Below are 27,877 nucleotides of genomic sequence, written 5' to 3'. Positions count from 1 at the left end.
GATAGCTGAGCAAAATGTGTCGAAAACATTAATGGAAGGTATCCGGAAAGGTCACAAAGTTGCCTAGTGTGGAATTTACTTGACCTTTTTCCCGCCTGAATATTAAGAGTTGCAGCCCACACACTCGACACAGAGTAGAAATTCGGGTATTTGCATTTTGGCCCCGGGATATGCGTATGTTTTTCCGCTTTCAAAATTAACATCAACTGATTGACGGTGCAATTAGCATTTTCGCCTGGAAACACGGCTAGGAAAAAGCATATGTAAATGGAATTGCCTACTTTCGGGCATAATTTATGCGGGCTTCTAAGCCAAACCCGACATCTGAAAGCTGCTGTCAAAGCTTTCAAACAACACGGCCTGTAATTGGCGGATGCTGATGTTGTTTTAATATTCATTCATTTCGAATTTAGATATCCGTCCCGATTCCATTATGGAAGCTGCCTTTGACCCGTGACCTTTATTGCCCGACTGGCGACGTGTGAAACAATTAAAGCCCTGCGACCAGTGCTTTGTAATCGAACTTTAATATTCGCTTGCCTTAGCTTAGGGTAAGTGTGAGCTCCGAAAACATTGACTAGCGTTAAGACTAAGGGGAACTCAATCGGCTTCCGGAAGGGGTTAACACAAATGGCACAAGGTCGACCTGCATCTACGCAGCGTGACTGGAAATAAATAAAATGCGTGAGCAAAGGAACTCGATGGATTATCTAAGGACTTACACTAGGTTCACCTCTGGATCGGCCCAGACGGGAGCGGGTACCAACACGGCCTGGACTGGAATCACTGCCGGCGCTGGCTGGGGCGCAGCTCCTCCGGCTCCTCCTCCTCCGCCGGCTCCATTGCGCGCTCCTTTTCCACCCTTCCCGCCCTTTCCACCCTTCGAGCCATCGGGGCCGTCGGGCCCATCGGCGCCATCAGCGCCATCCTCTCCATCGGGCTGGGCTCCCGCCGGACTCGGTGCTCCCGGCTGGCCGTTGTCGCCACTCTGGCCGGATGTGGCTGTTCCGCCACCACCGCCCCCTCCGCCGCCACCACCACCGCCGGCGCTGCCACCGCCACCACCTCCACCACCACCTCCAGCTCCTCCGAGAATGGCACCCCCTTGACCCGCCTGTCCGGCTCCTCCAGCTCCGCCAGCTTCGGCGGTAGACGCCGTGGCATCTTGGGCAACGGCCGATCCAGAACTATCGGTGCTCAGGGAAGCCCCTTCGGCGGCTTCAACGCCGCTGACGCTTCCACTACCACTCTGGCTCAGTTCCGGCTCGGAGTACTCGCCCTCCAGGCCAGGCTGCGGCTTCCAAAGGCCATCTTCAGCGCTCGAGGGCGGCTTGTAGGACCCATCATCTTCCGGGGGTGGGGGCTGCACGAGGAGGAGTACTTGTCCCGGGGGAGACAGAAGATAGGTGCCAGCTGCCGGCAGAACTAGGGGCACGACATGGCCAGCTCCCTGCTCCAAGAAACCGATGGCCAGTAGGCCCAGCAAAAGAAGCTGTAGGGTAAAGTCCAAATGAGGCATCTCCTGCCATTCATGGTCCGCACACACTCACCACTGTAGTTCGCATCCTATAGAGTTGCTAATCCCTTCAAGTCCGTGCTCGACTGCTTCCACGGCGGGACTGACTCTGTTGGCAATGCCCTAGGCCCGCTTTTATACTGCGAGGAGTGCGAGAGCGCTGATTAATTGCGATCGGCGGCATTGTCTATACTTGGAAGCTGCTGCCACTTTGCATGGCAGCTGCATAAATCAAGTGCTACCAACGCTAATTGCGGCAACAGCAATTGCGAGAGACAATGATCGCGTTAATGTGTGTAATGTGCACCAGAGGTCCGAGCAGCCGGCCAAGACGCAGTTAGAATTACACCTGATCTTGGCCTCTTGATTGATACGGGCCATAAATGGAGTTCTTGTCAGCCAAGGTTCCGCTCCGCAGAAGAAGGTCCAAGGGTGATGTAAACAAATCGAAAACATTGAAATACCATTTGGGAAATGTATTAACACTTTGTGTTTCGATAAGTTTTAATCTCTGGAACAATTAAATCAATTATTTATTAATAATCAATATCACTTACAAGATAAATGGATGCTATTAATGCTGTCCATAAAATATATTATAAGAAATGAGCTTAAAATAAAAACATTATAATTTAAATAAGTCTACTTATAGCTTAAAGAGTTTCTTATACGAAAAGTTCACTTTAAAAACCGTATCCCAATAAACCAATAAAGAAATATCTTTACTGAAAATATTTAAATATTCGTATAATTCAACAATTAAAGAAATAAAAGCATGTTTTTGATAAACTATAACCAATCCCTTATATAAATTAAGTTAGTATGTATATTCTCAGTCTTTGAAGAGCATCGAATGAGTCGGTTAAGCCTGCGAATCGACACTCTCTCCCTGACTCTAGCATCCAGACCAGATTCTTGAAATTTCTTAATGCCTAATCTGCTCATAAATAATTGAAATGGCTTTTTAAATGCACCAACTGCCGGCGTCTACCCGTGGCGCGCTGTTTTGCCGCGGATTAGATAAAACGCCATTCATGGCTGTGAGGCGTCAGTTGGCAATCCGAGCTCCGCAGGGAGGTTGACCATTGGTCTCATTTGTCGTTGACTCAATAGCCCGGCTCGATTGCATGCGATGGGAGTAGATGTCCCACAACCGGTTTGCCCTGTCAGCGCGTTGAAATGTGTAGCACAGTGCTGGAGGAAATTAAACGGCCCGCCAAATAAAGTGAACCCGAGGCAAGGCCGAGCAGAGTGTGCTCGGTTGCCACATAAATGATGAGAAACTATTAAACTCTGTGCAGCTTCAGCTAAATCAATTAAGCCAACAAGCTGGAAGCAACAACAGCCGCACACCCTAGGAGGAGCTGCGCCAGCAGGCAGCTAAACAAAGTAATGGCAACGAGGCCATTATCATCATCGTCCTGTGACGCATTCCCGTCCTCCACCCCTGCTCCCCTCCCCGTCATCGTTGGCATTTAGCAACACAAGCAACAACATTACTCACAGGAGGAGCCTGGGGAGGGGCGACCAGCCACGAAGGTGATGGAGTCGTCCTGGTCTGGGGTGGGGGGATTTGCTTGCCCATCCGTGCGTCTCGCAGCTGAGATAGCAGTGGTGCGAACGCGTGTGTGGGTGCTGCTAGTTGCCACAAGAAAGTTTCTGCCAATTAGAGGAGGAAACTTAGGAACGCGACGGGCACGTGGAATTATGCCGGCTCTGTTGACTGAGATTCCTTTTGCTGGCACTGCAAAAAACCCGACGGCAGTGTCCGCCGGCTGTCGATTAATCAAGGCGAAGACGCACCGCAGATGCAGACAATGCGCCGGAATATGTTTCCTATAAACGCGATCCATCCATCGCTTCATCCATCCATCTATCCATCTATTCATCCATCGGTAACTCGCATTTACACATCGAAATCCACCGCCTTCTCGACCACGCCTGGGGCAGCATATAAATAGTTCCTCTGCGGCTTTGACGCTCTTCCATTTGTTTTGCCGCCTGACAGACGAGTCAAGTCAAGTTGTCGCTCGGACGGCCATTTGTATCCTGCTCTCTGAATGGCATCAAAGGGGCGAAAAGGTCTCCTTACGTGCTCGGAATGCTGGTCATGTGGGATGGCGGGATGACCGCAGGAGGCGGGGATCGAAAACAGTTTACAGAAATGATTACCACTGGGCGAATGCGTAATGGGCAATGGGGCGTATGTGCGATGTGGAAAGTTATACCAGTGCAGGCGCTCTGAAGTGTAAAAAGCATGGCCGAGAACTGAATTAAATGGCAGGAAGCTTTCATATTTAGTATGTGGATTACACATTTACGAGGGAAATTCATTGGAAAACCGTTTCGGAGGTCATTACATTGAGCCAAAGGACTCGATTGCATTTCGATTTATGGAAATTTATTAAAAAGTTTCTCGAAATATAAAGTCCAACCAAATGGGATAGGAAAGGATATTGGATTAGGTTTAATAATAATCCAAAATTTCTGGTTGACAGCCCCCAGCGAATGATTTATGGAGCCCAGCGGGAATCCCTGCCCATCAAAGCTTTGAAATGCCTTTACACCTGACACAAACTCCTGTTTTTCTGACCAGAGAGAGTGAGGGAGTGGGCCCAATCATCAATAATAATAATACGAGTGGCGAGAAACGCACACAGCAGACAGACAGCGAGACAAAAACCACATTAAAGGCACAATAAATCAAGGGTTTGTTATTAAAGCCTCCCTCTTGTGCAATGCGAGCCATGCGAAAAGGGGAGTGGGCGTGGCGCCGGACTTCAAACCACAGGCACACTGGACGGCACTCACTGTCCCGATAATAACTCATAAACGTGCCGCAACGGAGAAAAGAATGCGAGAGGGCAAACGTAAACAAGAGGGACAGACAAACAAGTGACTAAAGAGCTTACACTGAGTGTGTGGCCAAAATGGTTGGCTTTAATAAAAGTTGCAATATTTTTATTATTTTTATTGGGCGCCGCAAATTGGCCCATTGTTGGGACAGCCTGGTCTGCTTTTATGGCCATATCATAAAGGCATTTTGCTTTTGTTTTGTAGTTTTTGATTTGATTGCAATTTTTGCGAGCTTGTCTTTTTGCGGTCCGCTTTGCTCCAGCTTTCCCCCTATAGGCCCGTCGCGTTTATTGGTTTTCACGCCATGGCTAATGACCAAAGCATTTACGAGCACAGTCGGTGCCTGGGGCTTCCAGCTAACCAGAAACGGAAAATAGCCCTCGTAACATGACTGGGAGTCTATGAGACTTTTGTCGGGTGGTTGGATCTATTTTTGGGTTGACTTTAAGATGGTACTACACTACAAAGTGCTGAGTTTTTAGTGAAAAATCGTTATTTTATTGGATGAAATATTTTGTAGTTTATTTAAAATATTTTATTATAACCTCTCAATTAATTAATATGTAGAAAATAATACAAATTTATCTTTAAAAATTTGTTTCTTGCAATTTTCTTTTAGGCAGCAAAGAAGGATGGGCTTTATATACAGAACAATATTTCTAATAATATTCGATGGGGTGTAATACCACCCGATAAATACCAACCAATTTAACAGACTTCAAGTGCTAAGCCCGAATCCCGATGGAAAGCCTTCGAATATGCCATAAATACTGCAGGCCGACATTAGGCGACTTATCGGCTGTCTGCCGCCAGTTGGTCTGGCATCAATTTGCTCCAGTTTATTCGCCTGATCCCTTATCAGCCGGAGATTCCGTTCCTTGGCGTGCAATTTACGCATAGACCATTGACGCCAAGGAGGCAAAAATGGGTCCTTCTCCAGGGGTGGAGTTTTCATAAATTGAGTTGAAAACTGCCAGCAGGCAGAAGGGTGGTTTGGCTACCCGACTTCGGGGGGAAAAAGAAATGGGGCGGCGGAACTACTTGCTCCAGCTCCAGCATCCTGTCGTGTTGTGTCTTGTAATTGGTGTTAACAGCAAGGACTTGAAGCAGCCGCAATCTCAGTGCAGCAGCAGGACAAAAGTCATTTATGCCCGTGACAGCAGGCGGGAAGAGCAAACACGTAACCAAGGCAAGGCTGCGGCTGCGGTTGTTCGTCTTGGCGCAGTCCTTGGTAATTGAATGTATTGTCCTCGGCAAGAGCTGTGTCTCTGCGCTATTCATTGAGCGAAGACGCCCATTTGCATAAATGTCTGCCGCGACACGAGGCAGACATTGGCGGAGGCCAGACCGTTTTATCTGTTTACTCGATTCCTGGGGATTCACAATTCCAGAGCATTGCAGATTATTACGGCAGCCCTTCACCATTTTTCCACTCGCAATGATGACGCAAATACCCGGACTCGAGCCTCATTCCGTCCCCGATTCCGTCATCCGTCTTGAGTTGGGCCGCGCGCGGAGAGCAACCTGTTGATATGGCGACAGCACAAGCTGCCCGCCCATAATTTCGATGAGTCATCAGGAAATATGGAGGAGCAGCCGTACAACCTCGTCACAGGGAATCCTTTTTTTTGGTTGGGAAATCTTCTACGCATCAGAAATGGACATTTTTCTCTGGTTGTAGTTGACAAAACTGTGATGTGGCATAAGTGCGCATAAATTGAAGCAATTTTCCTTTTAATTTGCTGAAACCCCAAAAATATCTGTCCCTGGTCTTTGATGAATCCCTAAGGAAATTCGATTGGAGTTCTGCTTACAAAAAGATTATAACTTCTTTAAATTTTTCTTAAACCTTAAGAAATCCTTGCGTAAATTTCTTTTTAATTCAAGTGTTTAACGATTTATGTAAAAAATTGCCTTATTTGTATCCAAATCTTCAAGTTTAAATTTTATAGCTTATGTACTTGCCGCTATTCCTTTCCCATAATTTCCCCACCTCTGCCAGAGCTCTTCGTTTAATTATCCCTTTACCTTTAAGCCTTTAACCGAATAAAATCGGCAAAGGGATACATGTTTTCTTTTTTGGCTGATAAGCACATACTTTCGGAAACCCCACACCAACCCCCACCTATTTGAAATCCAATATGGCCAGGCTGCTGTATATGAAGATGAGTGAAACGCCACTTGATTCCCCTTTGAGGTAATAAGCCCAACGACGTCAAGCAAAGCCTATAAGTGTCATCTAAGACGGCGGCGCGCTGGCAGCTCAAGATCCACTTTCGGTGCCGGGTTATTTATTGCCATATTTGCCCAGCTCGTTCGCACAGAATGGCTCAATTTCGTTCCGGCCTTGTACGGGACCGGGGCGGCTTTCCTGGCTGCGCCGCTCAAACAGCCTAAACACCAATCATCGAAACCACAAGCAAGCCAATTTGCATGCAGCTCAGAGAGCCGAAAAACACGTATACGCAGTGTGTGCCTGGGGCTAACCCTGGAGCAGGACACCTGGGAAATGCGACGCTTGGCTTTTCAACGCCAGTTGTTGACTCTTCACCCTGGCGGGCATATTGTTAACAGGCAGGCCCGAAAAACAAATCATCTTTTATTGTAACGCATTAATCTTACCCGGCTGCTGGCCTGTTGTTGTATCGGCGGCTGCGGAAGTCTGAAGTTCCCCGTGGCGAGACCCGAAACAAACAATAGAGGCCTGCCTTTTGTTACTCCGGAGTTGGGAAACGTACACATCATTTTTCAAGTCCGCCGTGGCCGCCATGCATAACATAATGCTACTGGGCTCCTTCGCGCTCTTTTTTCGGCGAGCTTTTAATTTTTGTTTTGCCTACTTTCCTGTTCTCGGCCATAAATTATGGCCAGGTGTGAGGGCCTCTAATTGCGTGATAAGTTTACCAATTCACTGTTGCGCCTCGCCGGCTCTCAGTGGCTTTTCCAGGCGGTCCAGCCAGACACTCAGCGGTGATTTGCGTCATTGGCCAGGACTGCGTGGGCAGAGCCAGAGGGCCGGGGGTTTTTTCAATCAGTACATCAACGCAGACTCTTGTGCAATTAGAGGTATTTATATACATTATGGCAGCAAGCTATTTTCCAAGAGAGTTCAGGTAGGCAAGACAGTTGCCTAGGGTGGAAAATTTAAAAAGGATTACAAGTATCTTTTGACTTTAAATATACATACTTAAACATACTTTTATATAATAGGTACGAACAAGAATTACAGACAGAAATACCTTGTTGTAAACAACCCTTCATCTTCATAAGTAGTAAAAATATGGCAAAAACGACTGATTACTATTCAGAAATTACAAATTACGCGAATGCGCTCCGGCGAACTTTGATAAACTGTGCATAATTGCCAACTTTCGTCGGCCTGGCAATTGATTTATGGCCAAAACTTATTAACAGTCGTTTCCCGTGGCCACCGAAACAGTCGCTCTGCATTTGCCGACTTGGCAACAACTTCATTGGGGCAGGCAACCGGCCAAGTACGGCCCACTTGAGCTCCGAGCCGCGGGCTCTCTCTGGCTGCTCCGCAAGTTGTGGCGCAAAAAGCGTAGCATACTTGCAGGCTTGTCATGCTTCCGCCGACGAAACACAAAAACCAGCAACTGCCAACTTTGAGATTGGCGCATTTTTTGTGCCACTGCCATTGCCCCGGCAACAACAGTTGCCAGAACTCTGCTTAACTGCACATCGAACCAGAATCACAATCACCAGGGCGAACGGATGTTCGGTGTAAGCGGAAAATGGAAAGTGGAAAGCGGAAAGTGGGCCTCGCTGTGTAATTTTCGTTTTGGCAAAACTGCGACAAAAACTCGCGAAAGCGATACGGCCACGTTGAGTGGCATGCAACTGTTTAATGCCATCCTGGTGGCCGGTAGCCAGCAGCTAGCAGTTACACAGGAAATCAGCAGGTATAATTTCCATGGAAATAACTTAAATATTTGTTTTTTTTTTTCGAAAACTAAAATAATTTAACTAAAACTAACTGAATTTTATCGTGAAGCCATATTACTTTCTAACTAGAATAATAAATTTAATGAAAGCCCACTTACCGAGCTGATTTGTTAAATTCTTTATTTGACTAGAATTTAGATAATTTGATTAATTTACATTTATTACAAGTTCGTAATAAAAAAAAATAATTATTAAAAGCGAGCTAAAAATTATACTACTTGAAAATAGGGATGTACATATGTAAATCTAGAGGTAAAGTCGAATATAATATATTGACAACAATAATCGTATCGAAAATATCGGTATTTGTTTATTGAACTTTGATTTATCGAAAAATATCGTATCGTTTTGTAAATATATCGATTTTATTTTAATATATTTCTATTTATTTCAATCAATGATAGTTTAGTCTCTACCTTTTAGACCGATTTATCAATGTAAAAACACTCCCTTATACATCGACCTTTGTTCGATACAGTATCGATCTATCAATTGTTCAAGTCATCCTTACTTCGGATATTCTGCCTAAGCAACATTATCCACAAATTTTCATATATCAACTACATGAGAAACATATTTCCTTGACCCTAACTAAGTTCATTAAATTTCAAACCACAAATGCATGATATTTTCTCCAAGTGCAACAGCTTAACCGAGCGGCAGGGTTTCTGTTTATCTTGCCGCTGTCACTGGCAAAAACTCTTCCCGCTCAATTGCGGGTTGACATTTAGAAGAACCCGGGAGATTGTTGCTCAGTCATTTCGCATTCAAAATCCATCCGAGTAGCCACGGGTGGGCGGACGACTTTTCCAGCGAGAGGGGGCGTGGCAAGAACTCCGTCAGCCTTTGCCCACCCAGACGATTGACCGAATTTTTAAAATGCTCGCTGGCGCGCTCGATCTGAGCTGAAGACGAGAATAACCCACTCCGCCTACTAAATAAATGAGATACTTTCGCCACGAGTTTGTGTATTGCGACTCAAGCACCAAATTATTCAAATAGTTAAGCAACATTTCCGGGAAGCCATCGAACTTTAAATTTAATGCCAAAGCCATCAAGTATTTGGAAATTTCGCATTTATTTTATTGAATAAAAGTTGAAAACATTTTGTGTGCCGGAAAGTATATTGATGTGAGGTCATGTGGACTCGAGTTCAATACAATATTTAAGGCCGAGCCAAGGGAATGATAGATTGCGTACTGAAAAGAATAAATAAATGGCACGACCAACGGCGTTTTCATTGATATAATTCTTAATATAGCCCACAATTTGTTTACGCTCCATTGCTACCTTTAAATAAAATTCGTGTATGTGTGTGTGGGATTAAAGTTGTGCGAAAATTAAAATGTATTTTATGAAGAGCCATTGAGCACACGGCAAATATTTAAATGGCTGTCATAAAACCTGGAAATCCCGCCCAGGTGGGCGAGGACCAGGGCCATCTGCGCTTCAAGTTCTCCAAGGGAGGCGTCTCTCGGTCCCAGGAGCGATTTACGAGTAAGCTATAAATCTGTGCATGGCAAACACGCGGCCAGACAATAGACAGGCCGAGTCGAAAATTGTGTCTTTTGTGCCTTTTCCGGCTGTAAACTTCCGGATAATGGCCGCCAAATGAGTTTCGATGGTGCCCGCAGCATCTGCTGTCACTCGCTGCAAAAGTTGCATTCAATTAAATCATTTCTAGCGATGTCATATTTGATAAATTAGGATTCGGAAAGAAATTCTAAAAATTCGATAGCCTGAGGCTTATTTTATTTTATTTGTGATTGTTCACGCCAGAAAGGCGTTTAATTTCGGGAGCCAGTGTGATCCCGAACGCTCTCCTTTTCTCTCCCTCTTCCTCGGGACTTCCAGTCCAAAGAGCTTCAAATCCGCTCTCCCTAGCTATAGTTTCCTTTGTATAGTTTAGTACCAATTACTCCTTTTACTAATAAACATCGACGCACGTCGCGTAAAACCCCGTCAAGTCTCCGTGTTCTTATTTCGAGTGCATTTCAGCTTAAAGCCGCCCCCCTCCAACAGTGATCAAAAATAAGGGCGACAGACCCACTAAAACCTACTCATTTTTATGTCCTTGCAGGTAGTTTGCAACGCTGTAAAAGATGTATATATTCTTAATTAATAGTCGAGTTGAAATAAATTCAATATATTGTATATATTTAAAGTCTTTTTGATATACCAAGGAATACCAAAAGTAATAGCAATACAAACTCGTGACACTTACATTTCTTTGACTAAGTAAATGCCAAGTGTAGGAGTGGCATTCCTTCTTTAAATAATTATTTTTCCTCCAGCCTAAATAAAATATCTAAATACGGGGATACGCTTAGCCTGACCTTTGCTTTAATTTCTAGCTTATGTATACAAAGTGCTCGGGGTCACGGGGCTAATTGGATGAGAGAAACTTTTGTATTCTTTTACTTTTTCCTGGTAATTTAGATCGTTCCAAGTTGGTTTTTCCTGCACAGAAATGACCGCGGGCATCACTTAACTTTTATATACATAATCTGAACCTACTTACACAGAAAAAATTCTGGTGGGTTAAATGAACAATTTCTTTTGGTTCAATAACAGTAAAGCTACTGTCAATGTATTTTGTTGTTGGATTTGGTGACTGCACGACAGTTTATATGACAGTCAATTACAGTCACCCTTACGTACGAGATTCTGTGTGTTTTTTGTTGTTGGCTTTGCGAACTGTCGTAACTGTCAGCTGCAGTCAAAATACTGTAGGTTTAACGTAAAAAGTTTTATGTGTTTCTTTATCTTGTTTGGTATCGTGTATGTATTTTTGCATTCCCAAGGTAAGTAACATTAACATTTTATAATTTTATTAAATATTTTATGAAAATCCATTACTTTTTCTGCCCACTAAAATACTTTCTGGTATAATTCTGGTATATATTTCCAAACTTCTAGTATATAGCAAGCGTTTCTTGAAAAAACGATTTCGGGCACACTTAAAAAGCGGCGTCGGTTTCGAGAAGTTGTGCAGCGAAAAAGTGAAGTGAAAAAGTTAAAAGTAAAAGTTATGAGTGATATTGACGAAGTGGCTGCCTTGGAGGAGTGGGACTTCAGAGACCTATTGCCCACATTTCTCGGTAAGTTCCCAAACAATCATTTAAAGTATAATTAGATCCGCAATTAGCATATGTACATATACATATGCATTTATGCATACATATATGTACATATATGTATGTATGTACATATGCAAGTACACGTACGCTGCTGATCGCAAGAAGAAACGCTTTTAAAAGTAAAGTTAGTATACAGATTAAAATATATACATATTTACATATATGTAAAAACTTATATTTGGCACTGATCCTTGATTGCTTTTCTTTATTTTACAATTTGAATAGCGATCAGCGGACATGTACATGCATGCAAATGTATTTTTTGGCTTCTTGTTGACTTGCGATGGCAACCATCTCAGGCGAGTGCGAGCAAGATAGCTGGCACTGACATCCAAGAACAGTTTGTTTTATATTTTATTATGATATACATATGTATATAATTAAATCTTTTATACTTTTCTATTTTGTTTTCAGGTGAGAGTATTCACATGTAACTATAAAACATAACTATGTAAATGGTATCAACAAAATGTAAGTAAAATATTTGGCCGTTTTCTATTAATTTTAATAAACAAATTTATTTAAATCACTTTTTATTTCAGAAAAGCTATAGTCGAGACAAAAGTACCAGTTCGGATGTGAAATATGGACAAATATATATTTGTGAGTATTGATAATCATCGTTTGACTTAATATTTATTTATTAATAAATTTACAATTTTAATATTTAATTTATTTATTCATAATATAGGAAATATATATATATAAGTCCATAATATTATTAATTAAGACCCTCTGTAAATATTTTTATGGAATAAGTAATTAAAAAAATATTAATTAAGACCCTCTGTAAATATTTTTAAAGAATAAGTAATTAAAAAAATACTATTAAAATTTTAAAATAATTTTTGGTTTTATTTTGGTGGTAATATGAACTGCAATTACTGTAGTCGGCGGTAGTCTACAGTAAAATAGTAAAATAGTGTATTTCACAATTTTCGTGGTTTGGCGCTTTTTAACCGCAAAATCGTGGTTCCATGTACTGTAGAGCAGTACATGTTACGTAACGTGTTACGTCGTTATACTGCAGCGTACAGTTCATGGAACCCAAGATTTTGGTTGTTACCTTTTAACCCACGAAATGGTTGGACTTACCCACGATAATTTTTTCTGTGTAGTGGGCTGTTTCCCTTGCTCATGCCAAATCAATGATCCAATCTGCGAAATAAAATTACGGCTGTGTGAAAGCCAGTGCCAGTCAGCGATTAGTTTGGTCGACCTCTGACGGATCATAATTGAATCGAGCGAAATAAGTTATTGAATTGGGCCGAACGTCTGCTTCCGTCAACAAATTATCAGCAACAATAACTAAACAACTTATCAAGTGACACAAATCCGAAGCGAAAAAGGGAATAACGAGAGCAACAGCCAACAAAAAAAGCGAACAAATCCAGGCGGAAATCGACTGCGAGTGTTTCGAGGGGCTGGGTAGGAGCACTCGAAAAATGTCCTGGCTCAAGGATATCCTCGCAATGTTTTCTGTTTTTTGTGAGTTTTGTTTTTTGTTTTGCTATAAAAGCAAATTGTTTGCCATTTTTGTGGATTGGCTTCTTCAACGCAACTCCAACTTCAAATTCCCGGCATCTTTTTTGCCGCTTGTGTTCTTTTGGGCCCAGTCGGAAAGGAAATGGGTTATTGAACTGCAAAATGGCCGGCCAGGTGGCAGTTGGCAGTTGGCAGGTGGCAGGTGGCACTTGGCTGACAGCGGAGAGACCGCACGAGGGTCCTGCAAATGGCAGGACTCGCTGGCTTGTTCGTTAAACGCCTCACCGCCGGACTTCTCCCCCAAGGGGCCGACCCCAGTGTGTGTGTGGATGGCTTGCAAAAATTGTTTTCGACTCGATGTTATTCCTCGACGACGCCTGTGTGCGTGCCGGGTATTATTTCGCTTCTTTTTTTATTTTAACAAAACAGTCGCCCGGCGGGTCTGTCCGTTGATTGCACTTCAGGCGGCCATAACAATTAGGCGTAAATTAATGGAATTAACGCGTTGCGCAAATTGTCATCACTCTGGTTGGGGCTGGCTGTGGTTAGGGCGCCAATAGCTCCAGCAACCGACCCTCAATTAAGTGCGTGTGCGGAGACCCGGAGAATACTCGTATTTGCCAAAAAAGAAAGTCGGCAGCTTGACAAGGGTTTGGCCGATTAGAAAGAGTTTGAGTGTCCTTTCAAAGAAATTGAGGATTACAAATATATCTTTTGAGAACATTCAGTGATGGTAGCTGGTTTTGATAGTTTTTAGCTTACTGGGGAATAGTTCCTATAGTTAGGGATAAACATTATCGAGAGGAAAGCTCCACTTGGGAATAAAATCATAAATATATATATTTCATACTCAAAATACATTGGTTTATCGAAAAATATCGAATTTAACAATAAAATAGTGATATAATCTATATGTATTGTTAAATTTATTAGTCTTGTTTTACTAATAATAATTTAAACATAACTAAAACCACATTTTTGTTAGCATTTAAACGAAATTGAGAAAATTTATCCGATATCTTAAACAAAATATCGATTGAGCACATACAACGCAACCTTAAAATATGGATTTATATGTTTATTTTCGTGTGAAATATCGGTACAGTATACCTCATATATTAAACCTTATCCAAATTAATTAATTAACGTATAAAAACTTTTTAAAAATTAACACTCCCATCTCTAAACATTTGCATATGCATTAATTATGTTGTGCGAAATTTAAGAGGTCCTTACTATAAAGTAATTCGATTCCCCTTCCTTATTTCAGAGTGTTGAAACTTTTTCGAATTATCGTAAAACGTTAACTAACAACTGGCCAAACTTTTGCACTTAACAAGGCCAACAGCAGCTTTGAGCCCTGAACTGAACCGTGCGCTCAGATAACAATTCGATACGTTTCTCGGCCATTCGCCCGAATGCGAAACTTTTCTCCGTAAGAGTGTGTAAACAGTTCGCAGAGTTTGCAGCCCACTAAGCTGTCTTCACTTTTTCGATTTCGGCTTCCTGCGGCTCTCTTGCTGGTTGGAAATGTCTCTATGGCGCTCCGAACCAGGAAGCTCCCGTACTTATATTTTTATTTCCGGTCCATTTGTCAATCCGCTTTATAGTTTTGCAAGCTGACTTACTATTTGTTTTGCCCCTGGCTGTTGTTGTTTCCCTCAGTGGTTGATGCAAAATTAAAGTTGCTCAAAGGGGCTGAGTAAGCGCAAAGAAAAACAAAACTGGTATAATGTTATGTTGTTATTTAAGAAACTATTCTGTTCTAGGCTCTGAAGTTGGTTGAGCTTTGCTAAGAAGGGACTGGTATAAATGGAATTATTCATACATATTTTTAGGAAAGTTTCTGGAAGTTCCTACAAAGCATATACAAATTTGTACGAAAAAGGAGTATGACTTATAGGAACTTAAATATTTATTCAGGGTATTGGGGTATTATAATTTGAGTCAGAAGCTTGCAACTCATTTCCGACCTTAAAAGGTATATGTATTTTTGATCAGCATCAGGTCGATCTAGCCAAGTTCCTCTGTCCGTTTCTACGCAAACTAGTCTCTTAGTTTTGAAGCTATCTGAATGCAACTTTGCATAAAGTCTTCTGACTAATGAAAAGAAAAAAAATTATAGCTTTGTCGGTTTTCAACATATTTTTATATACTTTGAAATATGTAAATTTTTGTTAGTTTAGAATTTCGGTTTTAATTTTTATTTAAATCAGACCACTTAATCTTGTAGCTGCCCTTGATTTGATCGGAAAATTAAAAGACATTCCTTGAAATGTACTTTAAAATAATAAATTTCGTTCGTTTCTCAAATCTTTCATAAATATATACTAATTTTTAATTATTTGCTTTACGCAAGGATATTTAAACTTCGGGTTACTGAAGTTTGTTTCTTTCTTGTTAATTCTAAAAGTTCTTTCATTTTTTGTTGCAATAAAAAGGATCTTGAGGTATTAAAAATTATTAAATGTTTATTATATGATGTTAAAAATCCTATATGGTTGAAGCTTAAGCTCAGGAAAATATTGGAATTTTTGGGCCATGATAAAAATCAGGGTAACGCAATGAAATCGATTAAAGAACGAAATCACTTGCCTCGTTTCCTCTGCCCCATTCGCTTAAAAGGTCCCCTCTATTTCCACTGGATGTTGTTGTTGTTTTGGGGAGGGATTGGCATGTTTGCCCTATCGATTGTTGTTTTGGGAGGAGCTAGGTACCTTTCCGCCTCCAGCACCGATGGCTTCTGTGTCTGTGTCTGCTGGGGCGTCCATCTATCCTGCACCTTGAAGTGCAAACATGGATGCGAAGCCGAAAGCACTCAGACAGCTGGTCAGCCGGTCAGCCAACCATTCGGCATACGCTTCACTGCCGCCAGGCCATCTCGGCCAACTCCGACAGGCCCTTCTAAATGGCTTTAACCAAGGCTGAGACAGGGGAGCTCGCACTCAACGAGCAGCGCTTAAAGGGGTCTGAACTGGTTGTTTGTCCTCTGTTTATGTGTGGCTGGCATAATGAAATCAGAAAGTTTTGTAATTTATGCCGTCTACCCCCGGTTGGTTCTCCCATTTGCTGGCCCAATTATCAACTACCTGCCTCCGGGCCGCTAACTTTTTGCCACATTTATGCAAATTTGCCATGTATACATGGCTATTTCATGGCAAACTTTGGCGAATTGCCCGAATTCCAAGGTGCTCAAATTGTTTTTCCTTGAAGGAACCCTAGAAACGGGGACCGCTGTCGAAAATTAAATTCAATTTGATTAATTAAGCCTGCAGAATGAATCTTGCGAAGCGAGTGAAGCGCTGTTAAGGAACTCTGAATATCTTGTTAAGGTTAATAGCCAAACTTTGGGTGTTCGCCGCGCTATCTGGCCGTGATGGTTCCTCCCGACTGCCGATTTTATGGGGACGGCTCCCCGAAACTTTAGCTCCAAGTTAATGCGTTTTATCAATTGATTTCCATCAAATAAAACACTTTCTTGTTGCGGAAAGTGAGGCAAATAAATTGGATTTCTCGGGGAGTGGCGGCAACGTTGCCTAGTTAGTCGGAATCTCCATTCCGGGCATAAATTAGTTGCCCGACTCATTTTCTGTTGTCTATTTTATGTGGCCGCGCGAGGGAGCAAACAAAGGGAATGTGTTTTCGGTATACACACACTTGGACTCGCCTTGCGCGCGGCTGCCATCCAGTTATGTTCCGTGCTGTACCCACTTCAGCCTTTAATTCAGTTGGCGGAAGTGCCGCGGGCATTCCAGCTTTTAATTCGGCCTTTGTAGCTCGCAGCTCAGCGGCTTCTTTACGCTGCAACTCTTTTATCGCACTCACCTTCTGACTTTGTAGCGCTGCGTTCCGAGTACTTCCGCTTAATTAAAAGCCCCGTTGCCGGGGAGACTGCTGGAAAGCTCAAAGGAACCCCTTCCCTGGAACCCAGAGAAACACTCGCTTCTTAAGTTGCCGAATAAACGAAACTTCCTTTATTTGTAGCACACAAAACGTTTAACTCGAGGATCGTATATTGGTATGTATATAGTATTTGCAGATGCCCTTATGCGCACACTAGTGCAGGTAGGGTTCGTTTATTGCGTTTAACATGTATGACACAGATATTTCTCAGAATAATCTCTTCGAGCTGAGAGTACAACATTAACACTTTGTTATTTCGAATTTGTCTATGCTAGTCTTTAGCACTGGGTAAGTTTTATTTGCGGTTAGCAACGATTTGGTTTCTGCTTAGTCGTAACAATCAGATATCAATATTCATGCGGAAGTTAAAGGTACAACTCTCAAATGCCAGCGATATCCTAGCTAGACTCTATATACACGCTCCTCGCCACTCTGGCAATCTTAGGCTATATTCACCCGATGTCTATGTACAATGTTTGGTATACATCCTTCTTCTGCCTTCTTTTGTCAAGGGATGAAAGTTTTTTCCAGTTCACAGCGACTCTATTAGCTTCTAAGGGACTGAAATCGAGGAAGAACTGTCGACACTGAGGAAAAATCACATTCAATAGCGGACAAAACATTGTTAACTTCTTAAAAAGCATTAAATGAAAGCGACTTTTAACTATTAATTATTTTTTCATTTACAACTATTAGATGAGATCTAATTTCAATCTGTTTTGTTTTAGGAATTGCGAAGTTATAACAGCCACTTTAAATTTAAATTTTATTGATAGCAAATAAGAAAAGGATGAAGTATCAAACGTTCCATTTAAGGAATTAATTAGTTAATTATTTTTAAAAGTGCTAAGAAATCAATGAATATTATCTTGTCCCATTAACCTGTTTAATTTTTTCTCAGTGCTTTCAGCCGTTCTTGCTCTGTGAAGTCCTAGACCCTGGCATCGCTGTACTCGATGCGGACCATGCGCCTTGGCCGCTGCCCCGGCAATGGGACCGCCCCGGATCCCAGGCCACGCAGCGCCAACAGCTCCCGCGGCTACAACTGCGTCCGTTTGGCCACCCCGCCGCCGCTGGCCGCTCCTCCGGAGGTGGAGGCGTCGCTGGAGGCCTCAACATAGGAGTAGCAGGCCGTTTCCATGACCAGCGGATGACAGATCTCGTAGACGGGCACCTTGAGGCTCGTCTTCCTCAACCCGCCCAAGCTGCTCTGCGAGCTCGAGCTGGGCCCGAACGATCGTCACCTGGGGTCGTTGCTCATCTCCGAGTGGTGCAGCTCGCTCTCGTCGCCAAAGCTGTGGGCCGCAGCGCTGGGCGTGATGCTGGGCGTGCGGGCCCGGATCCGGATGGCGGACATGTCTGAGCCGCGGCGGGAGCTCTTGAGCGAGACGGACTGGCGGGAGCAGAAACAGCGGCAGATGATCCGCTTGAAGGCGAACCGGAAGTCCTTGGAGAACAGGGCGTAAATCATGGGATTGACGGCCGAGTTGCAGTAGCCCAGCCAGAAGAGCACCGAGAAGAGCAGCGGGTCGATGCAGTCCTGGCAAAACGGCCGGATAATGTACATGGTGAAGAAGGGGCACCAACAGAAGATGAACATGCCCACGATAATGGCCAGCGTCTTGGCGGCCTTCGTCTCCATGCGGAAGCGTTTCACCTGCGCCTTGATATTGCGCCGCCCCATCTTCTTGTTGGCGGGGCGGGATTGTCCGCCCTCGCTGGTGTTGCTCTGTCTCCTGGCCAGCTCCGGCAGGGCCTTGCCCACCTGCAGGTAGCATGAGCTGGAACCGCCGTGCTGCTGCTGCTGCCGGTACAGCTGCGATTCCGTGGCCTCCCGTCCATTGGCGCCGTTGTAGTGAACGGCGAAGAGCGCATTGCCCGAGGGCCGTCGTTCGTGACCGCCGCCGTCACCGTGGCCGGCCAGCTCGCTGATGTTTTCGCTGGACGGATAGGACACAGAGATCTTGATCTTGTCGTGGTGGTGCAGTCGCCGGGTGGCGTACTTGGAGAGCCGCTCCGGCGAGGGGGTGCCCAGCGTGGTGGTGGTGCTCTGGGTGCTGCCGTTGCTGTGCATGGAGTCCTGCTGGTTGGAGCCCCTGCCCCGGTGTATGCGTAACGTCAGGCGCTGCTCCTCGAAGCGTGAGCCGATGCCCTTGGAACCTGTTTGTGGGAGGGAAAATGGAAAGTAACATCAGTACACAAGGTATTAATTACATGGCGGCGGTGCTGTTCGAGTATATTGCTTGTTTCCCTCTTCCCCTGTCTCCTACTCTCTCTCTCTCCTATCGAATATCGCTTATACGCCCCGTTGCACGCAGCGCACGCACTCGGAATTCGTTGCCTACTTCACGGCTTTTGGCCCTTTGGCCTACTGGCAAAGAGCCAGGCTGCCAGCTTGCCAGCCTGCCCGCTTGTGCCTGCACTTTAGCAAATTAAACGCGTAATTATGCAAATGCTGCGCCATAAACGCGACAAGCACTCGACGTTGTCGTAGTCCTCGTTTTGGTGTTTCCCCGCCCTTCCGAGTACTGTAGCCGCCTTTAAGCTGCCTTCAAAGCGAACTTTATTTCATTAACACACACATTTGCATAATCCTCGTCCTCTCGCTCTCAGTCTCAGCCGCTCGTCCTGCGCATATGTTGGCTGCCGCCGCCTGCCTTACATTTATTACTCATACGCACGTTTAACTGCTGAATACATTTTCATTACTCGACCCGCTACGAGTAATGAATAATCGTCACAATAATGCAGTATTTTACGCCCGCCGTTGCCGGCACTGTTGCTTCGGCTCAGGCCGTATTACAAGATGGCTTTGGCTTACTGTCAGACGCAGTATTGAAGGCTTTAAGTCACAGTAACAGAACTTGTGGGTTCAAGTCTTCCCCGAGCCTTTTAATATCCCTTTGGACACTTTGGTGAGCAGTAGACCGTAAAGCTCATAGGCAGCCAACATACAGGGGAGTGACCGAAAAGCACCTATCAAAGATGATTGCTATTTGAGGGAGATCCCAAAACCTAGTAATGAAGTAGCCAGTCGAGAGGATGCCATTACATTACCCTAACATTTGCACTTTTGAAAAATAAATATGAATATAATCATTTTAATTAAACAAGTAATGAATTTAATTTTATTAAAAGGAATTATTTGGTCTTTTGAATTTGTTAACAAAATAGAATTCCACATAATAAATGTAAGAGGTTTAGTCTTGTTAAAATCATAAAAATATAATATTAACTTACCATTAAGTCTAAAATTTGGGAAAATAAAATGAGCAATTAAATCTGGGTTTTAAAAGAAATAATAATTCTTGGGCTATTTCCTTAAATGGTATGAGATAATAACTTGAAAAATGTTGTAAAATCTGTTGAAAGCTATAAAAGCGATTTGTAAAATGTTAAAAGAAGTTTAATAATGCAGCTTGACTTATGAGAGAAACCCAGTAAACATCCCTTACGCTTAGATATTCAGATAATGTGTTAGTAATTCCTAGTCGCTTTAATTTCTAGTGTAAAGAATAGTCGACTCTGTATTACCTATTCGATTCTTGCCAGCTGCCAATACCTGTTTGACCTGCTGTCAATGCCAGCACCCTGTGACCTGTGAGCTCCCTGGTATTTGCCAATTTCTTTTTCTCGTGGTCGGCACTTGTTTTTGGCTTTCGTATGCTTAGTTCGATTGTTGTTTAGTTTTTAACTTTTATTGAAAATGCGGCCGACTTACACAGCCGCTATACACACATACATATACATTCATTTATATATATATATATAATATTCCTGGGGATTAACTAACGCGTGTGACTTTGCCCCAGCGCCTAACACACATTTACACAACGGAACTGAAAACAACGGGCTGCTTACGGCTAACATGTGTATCTCTTGGTTGCGTATCTGTATCTCATAGGGTAAGTATAGGTGTAGTTTAAGTATAAGTAGTTTTACATGGCCTTAGCGCTAGGTAAATACATGAAAATTATTGCCATACAGTTACACGTCGTTCAATGCGAATACTGACAGTTTTGAAAGTGCGATGCGGGTGCGCCTGCACCGGCGCCTGCTTCTGGCGGTGATTACAAAAGTATCAAAAGAGAGAAATGCATCTTCACCGCCCCCTAGAGAACGCGCCCCTTGCAGAAGCCACCACGCCGTATGCGGCGCTCCGATCCGGACACCGACACCGACACGGAACCGGATCCAGTGCCCTCCTGGGGCAGCGAGGCGGTGCGCTGCAAAGGACTCGGCTCGTAGCTGCCGATTAGTCAGCTGAAGTCGACGCCGTCGCCGTCGTCCGAGCAGCCGGAGATCGTCTTGTGGAACGTGGCCGGCGCCATCAGGGCACGCGCCGCGATCATCTGGAAGTTCTCCGAGGCGCGGAATCCACTTCTGGTGCACACGCACCGGCACACGATCCGCTTGAAGGCGATGCGGAACTCGTGCGAGAAGAGCGCGTAGATCACCGGGTTGATGGCCGAGTTGCAGTAGCCCAGCCAGAAGAGCACCGAGAAGACCGTCGGCTGGATGCAGTTCTCGCAGAAGGCCCGGATCAGATACATCGTGAAGAAGGGCAGCCAGCACACGATGAAGCCGCCGACGATGATAGCCAGCGTCTTGGCCGCCTTCGTCTCCATGCGGAATCGCTTCACCTGGATTTTGGCGCTGCGCTTCCCGGCCCGCTTCTTGGCCGCCAACGAGCTGCTGGAGTGGCCGCTCTCCAGGTCACCGGCGGGGCAGCCGGCCGCCGAGTCCAGGTTAAAGGTGGTCTCGCCAATGTCAAAGAGGCTCGTTTTGAAGGAGGCACGCCGTCCGTTGGCGCTGCTGATGACTGCGTAATGGGGCGAGGGTGGTGGCGGCTGCTGCTGGGCGGCATCCAGGACGTTCTCGGAGGAGGGGAAGGACACCTTGATGGCCACTTTTTCGTGTCGCTGACGGCACACGCGCATCGAAGTGGCGCGCTTCGGAGTGCCGCCCTGAAGGTGATCCTCGGCTGATCCAGCTCCTGCCCCAGCTCCACCGCCGCCCCCGTTGCTGTTCACGCTGAAGGTCGAGGACATGGAGTGCACGGAGAGGGGGGTGCGCTGGGGCGTGGAACAGGGTCGTCCTCGGTGGATGCGCAGGATAAGCTGGGACTCGTCCACACGGTTGTTGCCCGACTCGCGGGGGCTGCCTGCAATTAGTGAGTGGAGCGATTGGGCGGAGATTCTTCGCGAGCACCTCTCTGGATGAGATTCGGTGGTCAGTGTGGTCTTGAGGTGTGTGGACATGGATGTAAGACATTCAGCTTGTATAGTACATGGACATGTGGTTAGATGGACGATCGGTGGCGCTGGTTGCTGTTGCTTGTGGTGAACGGTTAGATACATTCGCAGGAGCAGATGCAGAAGAGCAGCTCCCCCGAGTTGGGTTAAGATTGTTTGGCTTACACTGACTAACTACGAACTGTTACATTGAGATAGATATAATGCGGAATAAACTTACGAGTAATTGAGTATAATAAAACGTTGCTATACATCGCAATTACAAATGTATTAATTTATTATTTATAGAGAGAAAAGGGCTCATTCCAGTATAAAAATCTAGTACAAGAAAAAACGTACAAATATTGGAATTTATCAAATGTTCTTTGTTTTGCTTTTGTTTAGTTTCTTTTTTCGGTTGACTATAACTAGGGCCAGGCATGGTTCGAACAGGGGATTATAGATGTTAATCACATAATTTATAAATGCAAAATATGTTTGGTAATTAATTGCTATAAACAACTTTGTTAATTTATATGGGCTTATTGGTTTTGTTTGTTTGTTTTTTACCCTCTGCTATTTATTATCCAATGTGGGATAGGTCAAGTGGGCTGGGAATGCCTAGGAGAGGGAGGACATGAAATTGAAATGCTAAATGTACGCCACAAAGCTATGGGCAGCCGTAAATGAATTGTCCCAATCGATTTCAGGTACCTTTTTTCCTGAATTGGCCTAAGTAATTACCCCGAAAGAATATAAATAGACGAGGCCATTATTTATTCGTTATTTGTTATTCCCTGGCCCGTCAGACGGCCATCATTGCGGAGGTCTGAGCTGAATAAATATTGGCGATGACACCGATATGTATCTATATTCAGTCAGCGCCGTATCTCCCGGGCTATCTTAATTTAAAGCGAAGGAGGCGGCTGTTTCATTTGCATAAACCATATTAAACCTATTGAGAACAAATATTGTTCGCCCATGAATAAGCGCGAGTGAGCGGGATGGAGGGCAAACAGGAACTCGGCATATGTGTAAATAAAAAAGGATCCACTATTGATTTTTTCCCCACATATGTATTTATATGCCCCGAAAAATGAAAGTTAAACAAACAATTTGTATACAAACATATAACGAATATATCCTAATGTATGTAAATATGCCTAGATATGAATGCGCAATCCCGGGGAACGCCTTACTCTCCCAGTGTCCACTGCCTGTGGATATGTCTCGGCTCCTGCGGCGTTGTTGATTTAAATAAATGTATAACTTTTGTCTTCCCCAGTTACGTTAAAATGCTGCTGGCATTTTACATTTTCCACTCCATTGCAAAGCATTATCCGCCGCATTCGGTCATTAATTTTCCATTTACGGCTCACGATTCATTCGCCACACCTTTGCGGTGGACCCTGATTGCATGGCATTTAATAATAATTAAATACGTGGGTAGGCTGATAAAAAGTCGGCCTTACAAAGAAAATACGTTTTTTTTTAAATTTTTCTTTTTTATATTTCAACATAATCTCCTTTTAGACGTATGCACTTGGACCACCGATCCTCCAGTTTCCCAATACCTTCTATAAAATAGGAGTTGTCCAGGTCCTCAAAATAGGGGTTTGTTTCACAGACTACCAGTTCATTTTACTGAAATTTCTTACCCCCAAGCCATTTTTTTAAGTTTGGAAATAAATAATAGTCACAGGGTGCTAAATCTTGAGAATAGGGTGGATGGGATAGAATTTCGTAGTGCAATTCACACAATTTCGACATGGCGACAAAGCTCTTGTGAGCGGGAGCATTAACCTGGTGAAACAAAACTTTCTTCTTCGCCATGTGCGGCCTTTTATTTCTTCAGATCCAAATCAAATCGTCCCAAGAGATTGAAATAGTATTCTCCCGTAATGGTTCTGCCTTTTTCCAGATAATCCACATGAATTACACCTCGGGAATCCCAGAAAACCGTTGCCATCACCTTATTGGCCGACAAACCGATTCTTGCCTTTTTCGGTGCCGTTTCTCCAGTTGAAATCCATTGCTTTGACTGTTCCTTACTCTCTGGTGTATGGTAATGAATCTAGGTTTCGTCAACAGTCACAAAACGACGAAAAAATTCGTTTTGGTTTGCGCAATCTGCAAGCGGTTGCGTGACAGCCAGAGCTTGCAAAAAACTGTCGACCGTTTCTAATTGTCTGCATATATCTGTCTCTCTCTCACTCTTTACGAAAAGACTCAGAGAGCACCAGTTCATGAGTTCTTGGAATCAGCTCGCGCGCGTTCAGAGCGAACTCGTTTTTTTCTATTCTGCTTTGTTTCGGTTGTCCCATGAACCGTGGTCAGTGAACAAAAGTCTTTTGCGTATGTATTGGTATACATTCACACGCATAGGCAAGCAAATCGTTAAACGTTTAGTTGCGATTTAAAAACAAAATTGTCTAAAACTTTTCTATTCTTTTTAATAGCATTTTGTTAAATGGACACTTGTTCACAAAAATAAATAAAAAAAAAAAAAAAAAAAAAACAAACAAAGGTGAAGACCGTTCGCGCTGAGCTGTTCGGTCCCTTGGTCTTTTGCTGGCTCTCTGTGTGCGAACGTTTCTCGTCCCGCTCTTTACGCACGGCTCATTGAAAGGCCGAAGCAAAAAGAGCTCAACGAAAAGCGTTCAACAAAAAACCGAAATGAAGACAGCAAAACTCCCTTGCTCTGAACGAGAGCGAGAGAGTATGATCTTTTTCGGTTTTGCTCGCACCGAGAGCACAGGAAAAACCCCGTCGACAGTTATTTGCAAGCTCTGGTGACAGCACGATATTCGATTTTATTCTTATTGACGAAATGCAAAAGTGAATGCGTTAAAAGTCTCGCCAAAATTACCTGTGTTGATAAAACCGCATGAAACTTTCACAGTAATCAGCTAATAGAAAACACTAATCGAATAAAATATTTATGAATTAAAAAACAATTTTTTTCTCTGTTAGGCCGACTATTTATCAGCCCACCCTCGTAGTTGCGCATTTGGCGGGGTAATTACCCAGAATTGATGTGTGAGTGTCCTTTTTTCAGTTCTACGTGCGTTATGCGGGCCAATGTTGCCTGCTTGTGACCTTTGAACGATGGCCTGGTCGGGACAGGAGACAAGTGGTTGTGGCTGCAAGTCAAGGCCCTGGACTCAAGACTCGAGCACCAAGACTGACTGCCGCAGGCAGCTCGGTGCCGTTACGTTACGTTCCGTTCAGCTCTGCTCTTGACATAGGGCCAGGGTCACACTTTTGAAATTTCTAAAGCCCAACAATAACAGACCGCCACCCTCCCTCCGGTCGACGCCGTGAACCTCGGCAAGTTTTGAACTTGAAACTTGATTACCTCCAAAAGCCACTGAAAAGGCGCGTGGGATGGATGGTAGACCTACTACCTCCAAAAAAATAAACGAGAAAATTGTAGAAAAACTAAGCCAAAAGCATCAGAACCACCCGCATTGTGTCACGGAGCGTTTTCATACTTTTTGCACGCACATGGCAAGTGGCCCATGTATTTCGGCAGTGTTCAAAATAACAGGCGAGGGCACAGTTTAAAAAATGTTACGTCTTTTGTTAGTAAAAATATGGTGAATATTTCTTTAAATTAATTGTTTTATAAGTACAAAAGCAACACATATTCAACGCCTTCACAAGCTCAACTTAAATCAATTTTTTACCCAAAAGTATGGACTACAATATAATTAATTTGAAATTTAATAATGTGACAATTTAAGCATACTTTTTTTGTTACTATTTTTAAGAGATTTAAAAACCAGTGATGTTTTCTATTAATGAAATTAATATTTTTCAGCAAGGCCTCTATTATTTTGAACACGCCTGTTTACGCGGTAAACTATAACGAGCCGTCCATTGTGTGTGGCTGTGTTGGTAAACAGCTCTCTTCAGCAGTCTTACCTCGTTTGGGTATGGGCGTGGGTGTGGTTGTGATTGTGTGGAGACAAAGCATATTTCAAGGCTGCCACACGCTGTTTTTCGCCTGTCTTCTCTGTTGGTGTGTGTGTGTGCTGCTGGCAAATCTGAGCTTTGTGCTCAAAATGGCGCCAACTAACGACACGACAGTGGCAACACGAAAACGAAAACAATAACAATAACAGGGCAATGAGGAAGGGACGTAAGCTGCTGGGCCGAAATGCATTTCGTCCTGGGAGCTTTCAAATGGACTTAGCTCCAATATGGCGGCACTCACTGCCCCCAAGTATGCAATCACTTTTAAAATGCAATTTTCACAGCTTACTTGCTGGGGCAGCGCGACTTGTGGGGCCGCCAATCTATTAGCCGGAACATTGACTTCCCGGTTGGCTATTGATTTTCCCAACGGCGAGCCAGAAAGTCAGGTCAGCCTGGCGGGTCCTGGGACTGGTATTGGGATTAGGTTAGTTACTGCAGATTATCACCCCAATGCGTGCGCTTCGCTTGTCATCTGGGGCTCCAAGGATAAATGATATGGAGCAGGCTGCCCAATGAGCTGATCACGCGGAAGAAAGTGCGCTGTGCAAGAAATCTGGCCCATATTAAAATAAACACTCAATGCCAGCTCAATGTGTGCTCGCTAACTTCAAACGGAATCTGTTCCCGGGGATTATCGCCACCGAAGAGACCAGGACAAGGACGCGGGACCCATGAGACCCGCACTAGGCCAGAGCTTGAGCCAGGTTAAATGAAAAGACCCCAGAAAATGGGAAATCGCAAAGACAACGGGCGCTACACACGACAACGACGAAGCCATATTCGCATTTTTGTCTTAGTCGCTGGGTCGCTTTCATGTCTGCCTTGTCCTGGCCGCCTCTCTCGCTCTCATTTAATCCCGGCCGCCTTTTTATCTAAGCCGATTTGTTTGATGTGCTGCCTCAGCACTCGGCAGATGCTCATCGATTTTTGTTTTTGCCCATCACGGGAAATAATGCTAATTATGATGCGTGACTCCTCTGCCTTGAGCATGTGATTGCTATAATGCTGTGATAATTTAAAATGAGCAAAGTCACGGGTGGGATGCGAACAGGGAAATGAACTTGATTCCGGATAAAACACTTTAAATGGGGCTTTTATTATTATGTGGAGGGGGCGGGGCGCTTTGGGATTATTCACAATTTCATGTTGGAGTTTCGTTAATCACTGTATATGTTCACTTAGATGGGTACACACTAGGCTAGTTAATATTCATAAGTTGGGGCTCTCAGATGCTAATTTAAAGTGACATTCATTTGAATAATGTTGAGGGGATTTAGATTACAGGGAATTAAGACTCGTCCGTTTTGTACAGGATTTATAAATATATTTTTGTTAGGGGGACTTTATTCGCTTGCCCAAAATCATAGCTCTATTGGCAATCGGTTGTAAGGGGTTAACTCTGTAATGCCTGGGCTTTCACTATGTGTATATGCATATGTATATTTATATATATTTACTCATTTGAATGTTATTTATCATGTTTATTTATGTGCAAAACACAAAAACAAAATGCCGACAGTAAGTGTGTATGTGTAAGTGTCTGTGTGTGGGTATTGCCGTATGAGTAGTTATTTATGAATGTAAATTTAGTTGTCTATTTTTTTGCTCTCGTCGATTTATACAGTTCCTCATGTTTGCTGAGCCCCGCCGAGGGACACACACGTACACGGAGTGAATTGTTATTTACTCCTCCGACAATTTATGTTTTTCAGGGCACGAGGACAAAGATGAGGACTAGGACGAGGACGAGGACGAGGATTGGAACTGGAACTGGGGTGGGTGCTGGGTGTTGTGAG

General features: G+C 43.9%; 2 protein-coding genes and 1 long non-coding RNA gene across 5 annotated transcripts in view; 1 reads left to right on the top strand and 2 right to left on the bottom strand.

Annotated features, from left to right (window-relative positions):
* Positions 1–508: 508 nt before the first annotated feature.
* Positions 509–1,643, bottom strand: LOC108071275 (uncharacterized PE-PGRS family protein PE_PGRS20). Its single transcript, XM_017161967.1, has 3 exons — positions 1,551–1,643; positions 723–1,492; positions 509–665 (listed from the first exon to the last, which is right to left on the bottom strand). The coding sequence occupies exons 1-3, from the start codon at positions 1,563–1,565 to the stop codon at positions 653–655; spliced, it is 798 nt and encodes a 265-aa protein (XP_017017456.1). The 5' UTR covers positions 1,566–1,643; the 3' UTR covers positions 509–652.
* A 9,642-nt stretch (positions 1,644–11,285) lies between these two features.
* LOC108071282 (uncharacterized) lies at positions 11,286–12,262 on the top strand. Of its 2 annotated transcripts, none has more exons than XR_001770576.3 (4): positions 11,286–11,439; positions 11,893–11,949; positions 12,021–12,081; positions 12,170–12,262. It is a non-coding gene; the product is annotated as an uncharacterized lncRNA (long non-coding RNA). The 2 variants fall into 2 exon arrangements; XR_011445431.1 differs by having other exon boundaries at positions 11,704–11,949.
* Positions 12,263–16,941: 4,679 nt separating this feature from the next.
* Oamb (Octopamine receptor in mushroom bodies) overlaps positions 16,942–27,877 on the bottom strand; it is a 28,564-nt gene continuing 17,628 nt past the window's right edge. The window contains exon 7 of one of the 2 annotated variants that reach the window (XM_070286775.1): positions 16,942–19,026. In XM_070286775.1, coding sequence (XP_070142876.1) covers positions 18,107–19,026 — 920 coding nt within the window. In that variant the 3' untranslated portion in view covers positions 16,942–18,106. Of the gene's footprint in view, positions 19,027–20,261; positions 22,031–27,877 lie in introns of those variants that run through there. The other variant, XM_070286776.1, reaches the window with a different exon arrangement.

This window comes from Drosophila kikkawai, chromosome 3R, assembly GCF_030179895.1.
Source record: "Drosophila kikkawai strain 14028-0561.14 chromosome 3R, DkikHiC1v2, whole genome shotgun sequence".
NCBI classification, from domain to species: domain Eukaryota; kingdom Metazoa; phylum Arthropoda; class Insecta; order Diptera; family Drosophilidae; genus Drosophila; species Drosophila kikkawai.
Note: the sequence above shows the minus strand (reverse complement) of the source record. Positions and strands in the feature narration are given on the sequence as shown.